The sequence below is a fragment of the Coregonus clupeaformis genome, chromosome 6 (genome assembly GCF_020615455.1).
Source record: "Coregonus clupeaformis isolate EN_2021a chromosome 6, ASM2061545v1, whole genome shotgun sequence".
NCBI classification, from domain to species: Eukaryota; Metazoa; Chordata; class Actinopteri; order Salmoniformes; family Salmonidae; genus Coregonus; species Coregonus clupeaformis.
The window spans coordinates 13232136-13249224 of NC_059197.1; the positions used below are offsets into that span (position 1 = coordinate 13232136).

Consider the following 17089-nt stretch of genomic DNA (forward strand, 5'->3'; position numbering starts at 1 on the left):
AAACACATATTGCCCCTTTTTTAAGCTGTATTTGTTAGGCTTTGAACTGCTGAATACTGTCAATGAACTGACGGCTCGTGCAGTCCCTCTAAGCTTTCATATCTGACATCCCAGGTTGTTTATAAAAATTAATTGCCCCAATTAAATTAAAGGAAATAAGTTATGTGGATGCAATGAAACGGAAGGTAGGTTATTGGTAGTGTAAAACAAGCCACTAATATTTTAAGCTACAATTTCCCTTCAACTAATGGTCAATACATGTTAATGGTTACATTTTATAGAAAACTGAAGAGAACTCGGAACAAGTACCGTGAGTAATGAGATGATTATGCCTTTTTTTATAATATATAATAATTATAATATAATATGCCATTTAGCAGACGCTTTTATCCAAAGCGACTTACAGTCATGCGTGCATACATTTCTTTTGTGTATGGGTGGGCCCGGGGATCGAACCCACTACCTTGGCGTTACAAGCGCCGTGCTCTACCAGCTGAGCTACAGAGGACCATTTGATTTAATATATGAATCGCATTTTGTTAATGAATCATTCTTAATTAATAGAAATATACACATTTGAGTGAGTTTATGATCAAATGGTTTCCTTTTCTCCAAGAGGAGCTGATTTGAGCGGATGTTACCTTTTCAGATATTGTTTGCGTAGAAAAAAGTTTTATCACACCTTCTGAATATGACCCCTGTGTTTTTCAACCTGGTCCTGTGGACTGCATATTTCTGTTCCAGTTCAGCTTTACAGTTACATTTTAGTCATTTAGCATACTGGCCCCCCGTGGGAATGACCCATGACCCCACTTGATTCATCTAAACCCAGCACTAGCGCACCTGATTCATTAAGCCCTTGATTAGTTGATGCAGGTGTGTTAGGGCTGGTCTGGGACAAACATGTCCATACCTGAGCGTCCCCAAACCAGGATTGGAAAACTGCTATACTGCCTTACCAAGCAAAAGAGTAGTGACTGCTCAGAGTGAAACTAAGAAAAATAACTTCAACTTTTTTTTTTTTTTTTTTTTTTTGTCCGGCCAAATGAATTGTAGGCAGGTCATTGGATATGTGGTAATCTGTTGTCTTACAATGAGGTTGTTTTTTTTATTCATTTTGACCCTGACCTCTGACATGACCTTTGACCCTAGACGGCAGTTACTACCTTCTCGCCCACTGGAATACGTTTCCTTTTTAAAAAACAAAAACACAAAGGTGTTAATATATTATTTATTTGTATGTGGCTGTCAGTGTCAGAGTTTGATACTTGTATAAGCGATGAACAATAAATAAGACCAAGGTTTACCGCTGCAGCCCAAAGCTCAGTGAAACCAAGGTGAAAAGCAGTAACTAACACGAGTGATGTCACTTCCTGCCTTTTTCCTTGTTTTCACTTGAACTTTTTTGCACTTACTGCAAACATGACCCCCCCCCCACAACCACCATATTCTCCATAATACAACACAATGGAGGCAGGATATTTGTCCACATGATAAAGCATGTATTTGATGTATAAAAAAAAAAAATGTTAACTCATTTTTGACCAAATGTGCAGTTACTGCTCTTTTGCTAAGTAGGGCAGTATAGACCAGTCACTTTTGGCCAGAGGTGGGACAAAGTCATTGTTATGCAAGTCACAAGTAAGTCTCAAGTCTTTGCCCTCGAGTCCCGAGTCAAGTCGAGTCAAAGATGAGGCAAGTCCCAAGTCGAGTCAAAAGTCAAAGCCATCAAGTCTCAAGTCGAGTCCAAAGTCCTACATTTTAGTTTCGAGTCATTTCAAGTCCTCTTAGCAAGCCTTTGCAAGTCATTACAAGTCCTCGTAGCAAGTCTTCTCGAGTCATAAGGCGCAAGTCCAAGTCAAGTCACGAGTCATTGATGTTAAAGTCCAAGTCGAGTTGCAAGTCTTTGTACATTTTGTCGAGTCGAGTCTGAAGTCATCAAATTCATGACTCGAGTCTGACTCGAGTCCAAGTCACATGACTCGAGTCCACACCTCTGCTTTTGGCACAGACACTTTTTTTTTATTTTGAACTCCTGTAGCTTACGATGAAACATAATTACCGACGCCAACGGTAGCCGTACACATACCTGCTTTTGAACTGTAGCCTACAACTTGAACATCATGTAAAATGTGTATATACAATGTTAACCATACATGGCATACTGCAGGTAAAAACCACATTTACCTATTATAGATGGTCCTGTGTGGCTCCAACAGTTGGTAGAGCATGTTGATTGCATCATCAGGGTTGTGGGTTCGAATCCCACTGGAACCACCCATATGAAAATGTATGCGTGCCTACTGTAAGGAGCTTTGGATAAAAGCATCTTCTAATTGGCAATTTGGCATATATTATAAAAACACCATATCAGCTAAAATACTATTTATTATAATACACACTAGAATTGATGATGTTTTGGAGAGAAAAAAATCCATGAGCTATGCCTAGTCCACCTCCTGAGTACATCTGTCAGAACTTATGGTCCAAACTGCTTCCATCCTTCCAGCAGGGCTCAACACCTGCTCATTTTCTACCTGGGGGGAAACCAGTGCCCTTTTCACACTGTCGTACCTGCTGGAACCAAACTGCTGGCTCCGGTACTCAGGCCAGCTGAGTACAACTTGGTTTGGCTCGGTTCAGTAGCGTGAGAAGACCTGAGGTGTGGACAATCAGTAACATGAATTGATCAAGTAGGTGCCAGGGAGAATTTCAAACCAGCAGGGCAGGATATAACTCAAGGGGATGAGTTCATGCACACCCCCTTCACTATACTGATCACAGAATGCCATGAGCTAAGGGTCTCATCATCGTTCTGGAACTCCAGCACACCCTAGTGAGCAAAACCTCTGATGGAAGAATTACAACTGAAACAGTGGGGGGCCTATTCTCTCTGGTCAATCACTGCCAATGGTCGCCCAGGTGCCCTCCAGACTGCCACAAATACCTTGTATCTGCATGTTAGAGCAGTCTTAGTCGTCTTCCATCAGTGTCTATATACTGAATATTTCTCAATGCACACCATTGCTTATTGCACTGCACTGACACACACTTGGGTAACTTGAGCTCATTTGACTCTTTTTGAATCACGTCCATAAATACTAGATATGCTCACTACCCCACCTAGAATATGAGTGTTATTGTCAGTAGCGACAGCGTAGCAATAAAAAAAAGTAAGTTTTTCACTGATTCTTTGAGCTCACAACTGATGTAAATCGGAATTATACTGGAGTTTTGTGTCAGGTGATGAGTATGAAAATGTATGCACTCACTAACTGTAAGTGGCTCTGGATAAGAGCGTCTGCTAAATGACTTAAAATGTAAAATGCAATGAGTATAAAGTTCATACTCGCCTGTAATGAGTGATGTATGGTCAGTATAAAACCGAGACCTAAAGCACTGAGCATTTGAGTTGTTCTGACATCAGTAACAACGCTGGGTTGTGATCTGTGATGACGGTCATAGCGTGAACAATACAACTCTATTTGTCAATTTGTTACAACAGAAAGCTCTGCTCTTATCTCACGACCCACCGCCCAGACAACACACACGTCTGTCAGGAGCACAGGGTCCGCCGCAGTACCACGTCCCTGGAGCAATTTTTGGGCTTAAGTGCCTTGCCCAAGGGCACAGCGGTAGGAGAGTGTGTCTAGGATATGACACCAACAGCCCTCCAGATGCCAGTTTATCAATGTAAATAGTCCGGGTGGCCATTTTTTATTAATTGTTTAATTGTTCAGCAGTCTTATAGCTTGGGGGTAGAAGCTGTTAAGGAGCCTTTTGGACCTAGACTTGGCGCTCCGGTATCACTTGCCGTGCGGTAGCAGAGAGAACAGTCTATGACTAGGGTGACTGGAGTCTTTGACTATTTTTTTGGTCCTTCCTGTGACACCGCCTGGTATAGAGGTCCTGGATGGCAGGAAGCTTGGCCCCCCAGTGATGTACTGGGCCGTACACACTACCCTCTGTAGCGTCTTACGGTTGGATGCCGAGCAGTTGACGTTGATCAACGAGATTTCAACCTTTTATTCACCCACTCAAAGACAGCCAGATGTTTATTGAAATCCCAATGTGTCATTACTATGTTTTTAATTTCCCGTTGGCAGTTTACAGGTGAATAAAAAAAAAGGTTTTATAGTAAAGACGTAATATACAGTGCATTCAGCTTTTGCTTTCAAAGCTGCTCAATCATAGAACGTGTACAGTTCATTCAGATAGTATTCAGACCCCTTGACGTTTTCCAAATTTTGTTACGTAACAGCCTTTTTCTAAAATGGATTAAATAGTTTTTTTCCCCCCTCAATCTACACACAATACCCCATAATGACAAAGCAAAAACAAGTTTAGACATTTTTGAAAAATGTATTACAAATAAAAAAACAGAAATTATATTTACATAAGTATTCAGACCCTTTACTCAGTACTTTATTGAAGCACCCTTGGCAGCGATTACAGCCTTGAGTCTTCTTGGGTATGATGCTACAAGCTTGGCACACCTATATTTGGGGAGTTTCTCCCATTCTTCTCTGCCAATCCTCTCAAGCTCTGTCAGGTTGGATGGGGAATCATCGCTGCACAGCTATTTTCAGGTCTCTCCAGAGATGTTCAATCGGGTTCAAGTCCAAAGCCACTCCTGCGTCTGACATGCACTGTCAACTGTGGGTCCTTATATAGACAGGTGTGTGCCTTTCCAAATCATGTCCAATCAATTGAATTTACCACAGGTGGACGCCAATAAAGTTATAGACACATCTCAAGGACGATCAATGGAAACAAGATGCACCTGAGCTCAATTTTGAGTCTCACCAGAGAAAGCATCCGAGCGGGCGAAACAGCGCCCCTCTGTCTTGCTATATATAGCCCATGTATTTGATGCTGTCTGGCCAAAAATAGTATGACATGCCATGGGCCTCAACGTCAGTATTATCACCTCTCTTTTTACTAAAGAAATGTAATTATTCTGTTAAAATTAAAATATTTTCTCTGAAAGCGCCTCATTGCTGCAGGTTAATTTGAATTAAAGTCACGTTTGCAATCATATTGTGTGAAACAATGCACGGGAACTCTGTCAGGGTGGAATAGTCCATTATTATGAACCAGTACATGGGTGATTAATGACACTTGTTTCTACTATTATGAGAAAAACGTGGATTATATTGATATTAAATATATGTATGGAAATTATTGATTTATTATCAATTATTATTTGGCTGTATATGGATTCATTAACTTTTTTGGAGGCCTTTTTTGTCAACAATGTGGCCTCATTAACCCCCCCCCCCCCATTTCCTTTGCAACTTTGAAGCTTCCTGCAGATTTTGCTGCTGGAGGGGAGGGGAGGAGAGGGGGGGTTTGGGGGCCTAGAGCGGAACATGGGGGGGCCTCAAGCGGACAAATGTTATTTATTTATTTATTTTTATATATATAAAACTACCATTCAAAAGTTTGGGGTCACTTAGAAATGTCCTTGTTTTCGAAAGAAAAGCCATTTTTTGGTCCATTAAAATGACATCAAATTGATCAGAAATACAGTGTAGACATTGTTAATGTTGTAAATGGCTATTGTAGCTGGAAACGGCAGATTTTTAATGGAATATCTACATAGGCGTACAGAGGCCCATTATCAGCAACCATCAGTCCTGTGTTCCAATGGCACGTTGTGTTTGCTAATCCAAGTTTATCATTTTAAAAGGCTAATTGATCATTAGAAAACCCTTTTGCAATTATGTCAGCACAGCTGAAAACTGTTGTGCTGATTAAAGATGCAATAAAACTGGCCTTCTTGAGACTAGTTGAGTATCTGGAGCATCAGCAATTGTGGGTTTGATTACAGGCTCAAAATGGCCAGAAACAAATACGTTTCTTCTGAAACTTGTCAGTCTATTCTTGTTCTGAGAAATGAAGGCTATTCCATGCGAGAAATTGCCAAGAAACTGAAGATCTCGTACAACGCTGTGTACTACTCCCTTCACAGAACATTGCAAACGGACTCTAACCAGAATAGAAAGAGGAGTGGGAGGCCCCGGTGCACAACTGCGCACGATTACAAATACATTAGTGTCTAGTTTGAGAAACAGGCACCTCACAGGTCCTCAACTGGCAGCTTCATTAAATAGTACCCGCAAAACTCCAGTCTCAACGTCAACAGTGAAGAGGCGACTCCGGGATGCTGACCTTCTAGGCAGAGTTGCAAAGAAAAAGCCATATCTCAGACTGCCCATCTTAATCTTTTCTTTTTATTGCTTAGTCTGATATGGCTTTTTATTTGCAAATTTCAAATAGGCCTAAATAGTACTGTATCATTGATGATATCATGAGGTATGGTTACATTTCATTTTCTCTGTTAAACATACTCTTTGGAATGACTTCGATTGGAACAGTGAATCCATTTAGTTAATAGATCCCTCAATAATCATTCTCACCATAGCACATTTGTAGTAGTCAGTGACAAATATCAAAGCTAAGCAGCGCTGGGCTTGGTTAAAACCTTGGATGGGAGACCAAATGGTAGCTGTAGTTATATCTCCCGAGTGGCGCAGTGGTCTAAGGCACTGCATCGCAGTGCTAGCTGTGCCACTAGAGATCCTGGTTCGAATCCAGGCTCTGTCGTAGCCGGCCGCAACCGGGAGACCCATGGGGCGGCGCACAATTGGCCCTGCGTCGTCCAGGGTAGGGGAGGGAATGGCCGGCAGGGATGTAGCTCAGTTGGTAGAGCATGGCGTTTGCAGCGCCAAGGTTGTGGGTTCAATTCCCATGGGGGGCCAGTATGAAAAATTAAAAAAGAATGTATGCACTCACTAACTGTAAGTCTGCTAAATGACTAAAATGTAAATGTATATCAATTCTCCAGTAGGAGGTGCTACCCAGCCTGTTGTTTTTTCTGATAGTGCATATAGTGTTGAAGATCTGACGTTGTTTTAAAGGTACATATTTTATACAAGATGTTCATTGGTTACCATGATGGCATAATCCTGTAGTTGAATTTTCAGGTTGATTACTTTTTCAAATCCAATGTATTTTCCACGTAGATTCCACGTCACAACGTTGACAAATTTACGTTGAAACAACCAGTTTGTGTCCAGTGGGATATGTGTCTGTGTATTATTGTACTCAGCTTCGCGTCGTTTTAAGAGCAGCCCTTGGCCGTGTGTTATTGTGTCGTTTTAAGAGCAGCCCTTGGCCGTGTGTTATTGTGTCGTTTTAAGAGTAGACCTTGGCCGTGTGTTATTGCGTCATTTTAAGAGTAGACCTTGGCCGTGTGTTATTGTGTCGTTTTAAGAGTAGACCTTGGCCGTGTGTTATTGTGTCGTTTTAAGAGTAGACCTTGGCCGTGTGTTATTGCGTCATTTTAAGAGTAGACCTTGGCCGTGTGTTATTCACAATGATGCACAGGTTGTCTTGCCTTATTGCTTAGTTATGTGTATTGTGCAACATGTATTTGACGGGTGCTGAGGTGCACTGTGTAATGTTTATAATGTTTTTGATGCACTCCACATATTTCCATAATTTTAACAGAACTATGATTGTCCCAAGACAACAGAGAAAGTTGTTCAAGTCTTTAACAGTGATATTCTTGTGTTTCTGCGTCTCCAGGTGCCTCCAGTCCAGCCAGTTGGGTCTATGGGTGGTCCCCCTGGATTCCCTGGCCCTCCCCCTCCCTCACCCCCGGTGGACCCCCTCCCTTCTTGCCCGCTGGCTTCAACCCCACACAGATTCCTCCAGGTAACACGTGGAACTGAACCAAATGAACAACTAGAGGATCACAAACAAACATTCTCCTTCCCCCCTCGTTGTAGAATTATAACATATTTGTTATGAAATTGACGAGGTCCAAACCTAGTAAGACCCAACCTTTATGATCACGAACATGTTTGAAGTTTTTTGTAAGTAATTTGTTGTTGTCAATTGTATGAAACAGGTTTTGTTTGAGGTGCTCTTGGTGTTTGTCTCTGCAGGTTTCCCTTCTCCTGTAGTGGGCGGGCCAGGGAGCACCAAAGATGACTCTGGGTCTAAAGACCAGGCTGGAGGGCGTGGTGGCCCCTCCGGCCCCTCAGAAGCTCCAGACAGCCAGCTGGGAGCTCCAGGGCCAGGGGCCGTGATGAGTCCTCCAGGCCCAGCAGGGTTACTGGTTCCCAGGCCGGCCATGCTGCCCATGCAGCCTCCTCCAGGACTACCACCCCCACACATCCAGCCCCACTTCCTCCCACACCTCCACCCCCCCAACATGCCCCCCATGATGATGAGCCCCAGGGGCCCCAACTCCATGTTCCCCCGCAGGGGGGGTCCTCCAGGTGGGTTCAGGATGCCCATGGGCCACCCTTCCATGGAGGACTTTCCTCACGGACCCCCCAGACATCCCTTCCAGCCGGGACCCCCCGGGGAAGAAGAGGGCGACTGGGAGGGCGGGAGACACTTCCGGGGTGGGAGACACTTCATGGGCGAGAGGCCAGGGTTTGGGGGACGTGACAGGGATGGGGGGAGGTTTGGGGAACAGGGGAGAGGGTTCCCTAGAGGAGGAGGAGGGGGAGGGGGAAATGGTTGGTCCAGAGACGGGCCTGAGGGGAGGGACCGCTTCATGAACCGATGGGATAGATTTGAACGGTGATGAGGCAGGGCCAGGGGGTGGAGCTGGAGAGACTGGGGTTATCATCCAGGGTCCTGTTCAGTAGGGAGAAAATGTTTTGGAACAGAGTGTAACAGGAATGAACTTGTCCAGTAAAAACACTTGAGTTTTGTTTCGCTGAACACAATCCAGATGTCTGGACTCGAGAACCACTTGGAAGACTGGGCACACTGAGTCTCAGACGCAGACATTGCAATGTACTGACTGCCCCTGACGAGTTTCTCTACCGTTCCAAAGACATTAAGACTAACACAGAAAAAACATTATGGGCCGGTTTCCCAAACATAGAATAAGCCCAGCCCATGAATAGAAAGCATGTTCAATGGAGGATCTCTGTTAGAATGGCTTCTTAGTCCAGGACTAGTGTCTGGGAAACCTACCCTATGAGAATATCACAGTTTAAACTAGTGGAAGTCTAATTTTGAAGTCAGTTCATGTGAATAACTTTCTTCTACCTTTTGAGCTGGTATGTTTTGACAGAAAACCACTGAGAGAAGAAGACCGATTTGTATGTATTGTATATGTGCTGATGGCCAATATGCTGTTTTTGTATATTTTGAGTGAATGTTTTGTTTATTCTTAAGTAAGTCTGTCACTAGGGCAGTTAGAAAAACAAACTGTTGATTTGCTGTCAGTTTTACGGTTGGATCTGAAAACACAATCATCCTTGTATTGATGGGGTGGGGGGAAAGCTCAAAACATGAAAATCTTTTGCTTCAGAATTTTGATCATTAGCTGTTTGTTTTTAGTAAACTATTTTTGTACAAATTAAGTGTCTTTTTTGTAAGTTCTTAATGGGAGGCAAATTAAACGCAATGTTTTTTTTTTTAACTCACTGATACAAGGGACACTAGACAGTACCATTGTCAACCAGTAGAGGGTGCTGTAGCATTTATTTATTTTTTACATGTGATAGTAGCCAGGGTCTCACTTGGGATACGTCCCAAATGCCACCCTATTCCGTGTGCTGTGCCCTACGTTTGACCAGGGTCCGTAGTGCTCTGGTGAAAAGTAGCACACTATTTAGGGAATAGGGTCCCTTTCGGGGTCGTATTAGTGGAGATTGATTGAGAAGGTGGGCAAGTCCCTGTCCAGAATTCTGTCTGAAAAATGCACAGAACCAAATGCTCCTCATTTGAACGTGCACAGGATACAACGGCTGTAAAACAATACAGTGAAATTCTAACCTTGAGAGCTATTTCCAACAATACAGTGATCATAATATAGATTATAATAGAAAATAGAATAATACATTAACGAATCAAAACCACACAAGGACTACGACGGGAGATACATGACAATGCAAGTTATACAGGTCAGTGTCAGTACCTTATTCAGCGTGCAGGGGTACTGGAGTGGTTGGATATACAGGTCAGTGTCAGTACCTTATTCAGTGTGCAGGGATACTGGAGTGGTTGTATATACAGGTCAGTACCTTATTCAGTGTGCAGGGATACTGGAGTGGTTGTATATACAGGTCAGTACCTTATTCAGTGTGCAGGGATACTGGAGTGGTTGTATATACAGGTCAGTACCTTATTCAGTGTGCAGGGATACTGGAGTGGTTGTATATACAGGTCAGTTACCTTATTCAGTGTGCAGGGGTACTGGAGTGGTTGTATATACAGGTCAGTACCTTATTCAGTGTGCAGGGGTACTGGAGTGTTTGTATATACAGGTCAGTGGCAGGACCTTATTCAGTGTGCAGGGATACTGGAGTGGTTGTATATACAGGTCAGTACCTTATTCAGTGTGCAGGGATACTGGAGTGGTTGTATATACAGGTCAGTACCTTATTCAGTGTGCAGGGATACTGGAGTGGTTGTATATACAGGTCAGTACCTTATTCAGTGTGCAGGGGTACTGGAGTGTTTGTATATACAGGTCAGTGGCAGGACCTTATTCAGTGTGCAGGGATACTGGAGTGGTTGTATATACAGGTCAGTACCTTATTCAGTGTGCAGGGATACTGGAGTGGTTGTATATACAGGTCAGTACCTTATTCAGTGTGCAGGGATACTGGAGTGGTTGTATATACAGGTCAGTACCTTATTCAGTGTGCAGGGATACTGGAGTGGTTGTATATACAGGTCAGTGCCTTATTCAGTGTGCAGGGATACTGGAGTGGTTGTATATACAGGTCAGTACCTTATTCAGTGTGCAGGGATACTGGAGTGGTTGTATATACAGGTCAGTACCTTATTCAGTGTGCAGGGATACTGGAGTGGTTGTATATACAGGTCAGTGTCAGTACCTTATTCAGTGTGCAGGGATACTGGAGTGGTTGAGGTCGGTTTATACATAAGAAGTGACTGGTAATAGGATATACAGTGGAAACAGGGCTGAAAAGTGACTAAGTTTATTGGTCACGTACACAGATTTGCTGGTGTCATAGCAGGTGCAGCGAAATGCTTATGTTGGTAGGTCCAACTGTGCAGTAGAATGTCTCGCAAAAACAATACGAATACACAAATAATCAAAACAAGAAATCAAGAAATGACAGAACGAGTCCAATTAACAATACAGAGTAGATACACTACATGGCCCAAAGTATGTGGACACCTGCTCGTCGAACATCTCATTCCAAATTCATGGGCATTAATATGGAGTTGGTCCCCCCTTTGCTGCTATAACAGCCTCCACTCTTCTGGGAAGGCTTTCCACTAGATGTTGGAACATTGCGGCGGGGACTTGCTGCCATTCAGCCACAATAGCATTAGTGAGGTCGGCCACTGATGTTGGGCGATTAGGCCTGGCTCGCAGTCGGCGTTCCAATTCATCCCAAAGGTGTTCGATGGGGTTGAGGTCAGGGCTCTGTGCAGGCCAGTCAAGTTCTTCCACACCGATCTCGACAAACCATTTCGGTATGGACCTCGCTTTGTGTACATGCTGAAACAGGAAAGGGCCTTCCCCAAACTGTTGCCAAAAAGTTGGAAGCACAGAATCGTCTAGAATGTCATTGTATGCTGTAGCGTTAAGATTTCCTTTCACTGGAACTAAGGGGCCTAGCCCGAACCATGAAAAACAGCCCCAGACCATTATTCCTCCTCCACCAAACTTTACAGTTGGCGCTATGCATTATGAACAGGTAGCGTTCTCCTGGTATCCGCCAAACCCAGATTCGTCCATCGAACTGCCAGATTGTGAAGCGTGATTCATCACTCCAAAGAACGCGTTTCCACTGCTCCAGAGTCCAATGGCGGCGAGCTTTACACCACTCCAGCCGACGCTTGGCATTGCGCATGGTGATCTTAGGCTTGTGTGCGTCTGCTCGGCCATGGAAACCCATTTCATGAAGCTCCCGACTAACAGTTATTGTGCTGATGTTGCTTCCAGAGGCAGTTCTGAACTTAGTAGTGAGTGTTACAACCGGGGACAGATTATTTTTATGCGCTACGCAATTCAGCACTCGGCAGTCCCGTTCTGTGAGCTTGTGTGGCCAACCACTTCGCGGCTGAGCCGTTGTTGCTCCTAGACGTTTCCACTTCACAATAACAGCACTTACAGTTGACCAGGGCAGCTCTAGCAGGGCAGAAATTTGACGAACTGACTTGTTGGAAAGGTGGCATCCTATGACGGTGCCACGTTGAAAGTCACTGAGCTCTTCAGTAAGGCCATTCTACTGCCAATGTTTGTCTATGGAGATTGCATGGCTGTTTGCTCGATTTTATATACCTGTCAGCAACGGGTGTGGCTGAAATAGCCGAATCCACTAATTTGAAGGGGTGTCCACATACATTTGTGTGTATATATATATATATATATATATATATAGTGTATTTTAGAGTGAGCATGTGTCAGAATCCAGAATATAAATATGTGTTGTGTTTAGACTAAAGAATTTGGAAGGAAAATGGTATGTACAGTAGTAGGTAGATTAGGATGAGCTACAGTGGGGGAAAAAAGTATTTAGTCAGCCACCAATTGTGCAAGTTCTCCCACTTAAAAAGATGAGAGGCCTGTAATTTTCATCATAGGTACACGTCAACTATGACAGACAAATTGAGGAAAAAAAATCCAGAAAATCACATTGTAGGATTTTTTATGAATTTATTTGCAAATTATGGTGGAACATAAGTATTTGGTCACCTACAAACAAGCAAGATTTCTGGCTCTCACAGACCTGTAACTTCTTCTTTAAGAGGCTCCTCTGTCCTCCACTCGTTACCTGTATTAATGGCACCTGTTTGAACTTGTTATCAGTATAAAGACACCTGTCCACAACCTCAAACAGTCACACTCCAAACTCCACTATGGCCAAGACCAAAGAGCTGTCAAAGGACACCAGAAACAAAATTGTAGACCTGCACCAGGCTGGGAAGACTGAATCTGCAATAGGTAAGCAGCTTGGTTTGAAGAAATCAACTGTGGGAGCAATTATTAGGAAATGGAAGACATACAAGACCACTGATAATCTCCCTCGATCTGGGGCTCCACGCAAGATCTCACCCCGTGGGGTCAAAATGATCACAAGAACGGTGAGCAAAAATCCCAGAACCACACGGGGGGACCTAGTGAATGACCTGCAGAGAGCTGGACCAAAGTAACAAAGCCTACCATCAGTAACACACTACGCCGCCAGGGACTCAAATCCTGCAGTGCGAGACGTGTCCCCCCTGCTTAAGCCAGTACATGTCCAGGCCCGTCTGAAGTTTGCTAGAGTGCATTTGGATGATCCAGAAGAGGATTGGGAGAATGTCATATGGTCAGATGAAACCAAAATAGAACTTTTTTGGTAAAAACTCAACTCGTCGTGTTTGGAGGACAAAGAATGCTGAGTTGCATTCAAAGAACACCATACCTACTGTGAAGCATGGGGGTGGAAACATCATGCTTTGGGGCTGTTTTTCTGCAAAGGGACCAGGACGACTGATCCGTGTAAAGGAAAGAATGAATGGGGCCATGTATCGTGAGATTTTGAGTAAAAACCTCCTTCCATCAGCAAGGGCATTGAAGATGAAACGTGGCTGGGTCTGTCAGCATGACAATGATCCCAAACACACCGCCCGGGCAACGAAGGAGTGGCTTCGTAAGAAGCATTTCAAGGTCCTGGAGTGGCCTAGCCAGTCTCCAGATCTCAACCCCATAGAAAATCTTTGGAGGGAGTTGAAAGTCCGTGTTGCCCAGCGACAGCCCCAAAACATCACTGCTCTAGAGGAGATCTGCATGGAGGAATGGGCCAAAATACCAGCAACAGTGTGTGAAAACCTTGTGAAGACTTACAGAAAACGTACCGGACAGGTAGCCGGCGATTGATGGCTGTTCAACAGTCTGATGGCCTGGTGATGGAAGACTTTTCTCAGTCTCTCGGTCCCAGCTCTGATGCACCTGTTCTGTCTCTGTCTGCTGGATGGTAGCAGAGTCAACGGACTGTGATTCGGGTAGCTGAGGTCCTTGATGATCTTCTTGGCCTTCCTTTGACACCAAATGCTGTAAATGTCCTAGAGGCCAGGCAGCGTGCCCCCAGTGATGTGTTGGGCTGTCCGCACCACCCTCTGGAGAGCCATTCAGTTGAGGGCGGTGCAGTTGCCATACCAGGTGGTGATGCAGCCTGACAGAATGGTCTCAATGTTGCATCTGTAGAAGTTTGTGAGGGTTTTAGGGGCCATGACACATTTCTTCAGCTGCCAGGGGCGCAACTTTGTTTTTAGAAGTGGGGGGGACATAATTATACATATATTTTTTAATCCAGTCGGATAAACACTCCAAACAGCATACCCGACCGCTCGGAGGCGTCCACATGGTCCTAAAGCACACCGTTGCCTCGTTTTGTATTACAATCCAAGTGAAAGCTGCGCCCCTGTCAGGTCCTTTAATGAATTCTTCACCACAACAGAAACTGTTTCAGCTCAGCTGCGATAGTGTTGGTCAGGTGATCCAGAGCTTTTGATGGGTTGAATCAGGTGTGGTAGTACTGTGCTCCAGGACAGCCTTTGTGTCCCCAGGACCCGAATTGTGAAACATTGCTATGGGTGGTAGAGGTTAACTGCGTCCCAAATAGCACCCTATTTCCTTTGTAGTGCATAGGGCTCTGGTCAAAAGTAGTGCACTATATAGGGGATAGGGTGCCATTTGGGAACATCCCTTTGTCTCTGCAGCAATCTTAAGTTTTCCCTATGCTCAGCTGATGGCCTGTTGTCTCATCCATATAGTCTGTTGTCTCATCCATAGATGGTCTGTTGTCTCATCCAGATGGTCTGTTGTCTCATCCAGAGATGGTCTGTTGTCTCATCCATAGATGGCCTGTTGTCTCATCCATAGATGGTCTGTTGTCTCATCCAGATGGTCTGTTGTCTCATCCAGAGATGGTCTGTTGTCTCATCCATAGATGGTCTGTTGTCTCATCCATAGATGGCCTGTTGTCTCATCCATATAGTCTGTTGTCTCATCCAGAGATGGTCTGTTGTCTCATCCATAGATGGTCTGTTGTCTCATCCATAGATGGCCTGTTGTCTCATCCATATAGTCTGTTGTCTCATCCAGAGATGGTCTGTTGTCTCATCCAGAGATGATCTGTTGTCTCATCCATATAGTCTGTTGTCTCATCCATAGATAGTCTGTTGTCTCATCCAGATAGTATGTTGTCTCATCCAGATGGTCTGTTGTCTCATCCATAGATGGTCTGTTGTCTCATCCAGATGGTCTGTTGTCTCATCCAGATAGTCTGTTGTCTCATCCAGATAGTCTGTTGTCTCATCCAGATAGTCTGTTGTCTCATCCATAGATAGTCTGTTGTCTCATCCAGATGGTCTGTTGTCTCATCCAGAGATAGTCTGTCTCATCCAGATGGTCTGTTGTCTCATCCAGATGGTCCATTTTGTATATCTGTTTATATTATCTGACCACAACATGAATATTATTCACGCCTGGTTTGTTATCTGGCCTGGTTTGATATCTGGCCTGGTTTGATATCTGGCCTGGTTTGATATCTGGCCTGGTTTGTTATCTGGCCTGGTTTGTTATCTGGCCTGGTTTGATATCTGGCCTGGTTTGATATCTGGCCTGGTTTGATATCTTACCTGTTAAGGGTGACTGATTCTTTCCTCACAACAACGGGCTCTGTTCAGTTGACATGAGTGAGTCCAGTGCTACCAGCCGGCCACTTGACTCCACACTACATGATACAATCTTGTCTCTGACATTTCTCTGAGTCTGCTTCTCATGATCCCCTATAGCCTGAGGGTATTACTGGTGGAGACAACGTTTAGTATTGTCTCTTCTAACATTGGAAGGAAACCAAGGGGACATAATTATACCTATCTTTTTTAATCCAGTCTGATAAACACTCCAAACAGCGTACCCGACCGCTCGGAGGCGTGGAAATAGTTTAATATCTTCTGAAGTTATAACTCCCTTTGTCTTGGACACTTCCCTGAAACCTCTGGGTGATGGGCTTTTATTTTCTCTGTTTTATATTTGTAGAAATTGAGATTTTTCCACAGATTGGCCAAATATATATATTTTTTAAATATTCCCCTCCCCCCCGCAACTTCCCAACAGGCTCTGGAGAGGTGAAGGTCGAGTCATGTGTCCTCTGAAACATGACCCTGCAAAAAAACACACTTCTTAACACCCGCCCGCTTAACCCAGAAGCCATCTGCACCAATGTGTCGGAGGGAACACCGTCCAACTGACAACCGAAGTCAGCCTGCAGGCGCCCGGCCCACCACAAGGAGTCGCTAGAGCGCGATTAGCCAAGTAAAGCCCCCCGGCCAAACCCTCCCCTAACCCGGAAGACGCTGGGCCAACTGTGCGCCGCCCTATGGGACTCCCGGTCACGGCCGGTTGTGACACAGCCTGGGATCGAACCCGGGTCTGTAGTAACACCTTAGACTGCTGCGCCACTCAGAAGGCCCCCATTTGACATTATTTTAAACTAACAGATGATCCAACTCTGTGAGAGAGCCTGGCGGGTAGGAGCGTTGGGCCAGTAACCGAAAGGTTGCTGGATCGAATCCCCAAGTTGACAAGGCAAAAATATGTCTTTCTGCCCCTGAGCAAGGCAGTTAACCCACTGTTCCCCAGGAGCTGATGAAGTTGATGTCAATTAAGGCAGCCCCCCGCACCTCTCTGATTCAGAGGGGTTGGGTTAAATGAGGAAGACATATTTCAGTTGAATGCATTCAGTTGTACAACTGACTAGGTATCCCCCTTTCCTTATTAGTTGTTTATTGACTGTCTGAAGAATTAGTTGGGCTAAATTTAACAAATGAAATTTGATCCAACAACAAATGAAAACATATTCTCATTTTTTAAAAAGTGTGTGTGTCAGTGCTTGATTTCATAGGTGTAGTCTAGGTGTATTTATTGATAATGCACAGTTTGCACAAACTCACAGATGTAGAGGTGTCCCGGACTCCCCGACTCCGACTGTCTCGAGCAAAAATGTAGTGTATCTCTCATCATCCATTCGCGCGCCCCTCCCTCCCCTCAGCTCTCCTCGCGACGTCAAAACAACATGGTAGC

The 17089-nt window shown here is 44.4% G+C and overlaps 1 protein-coding gene across 1 annotated transcript in view; it reads left to right on the top strand.

Annotated features, from left to right (window-relative positions):
* Nucleotides 1-9395, top strand: part of LOC121567683 (SR-related and CTD-associated factor 4-like) — a 48891-nt gene extending 39496 nt beyond the window's left edge. Inside the window, exons 13-14 of the mRNA XM_045218492.1 lie at nucleotides 7594-7722; nucleotides 7956-9395. Coding sequence (XP_045074427.1) covers nucleotides 7594-7722; nucleotides 7956-7973 — 147 coding nt within the window. The 3' untranslated portion in view covers nucleotides 7974-9395. The remainder of the gene's footprint in view (nucleotides 1-7593; nucleotides 7723-7955) is intronic.
* Nucleotides 9396-17089: the final 7694 nt, after the last annotated feature.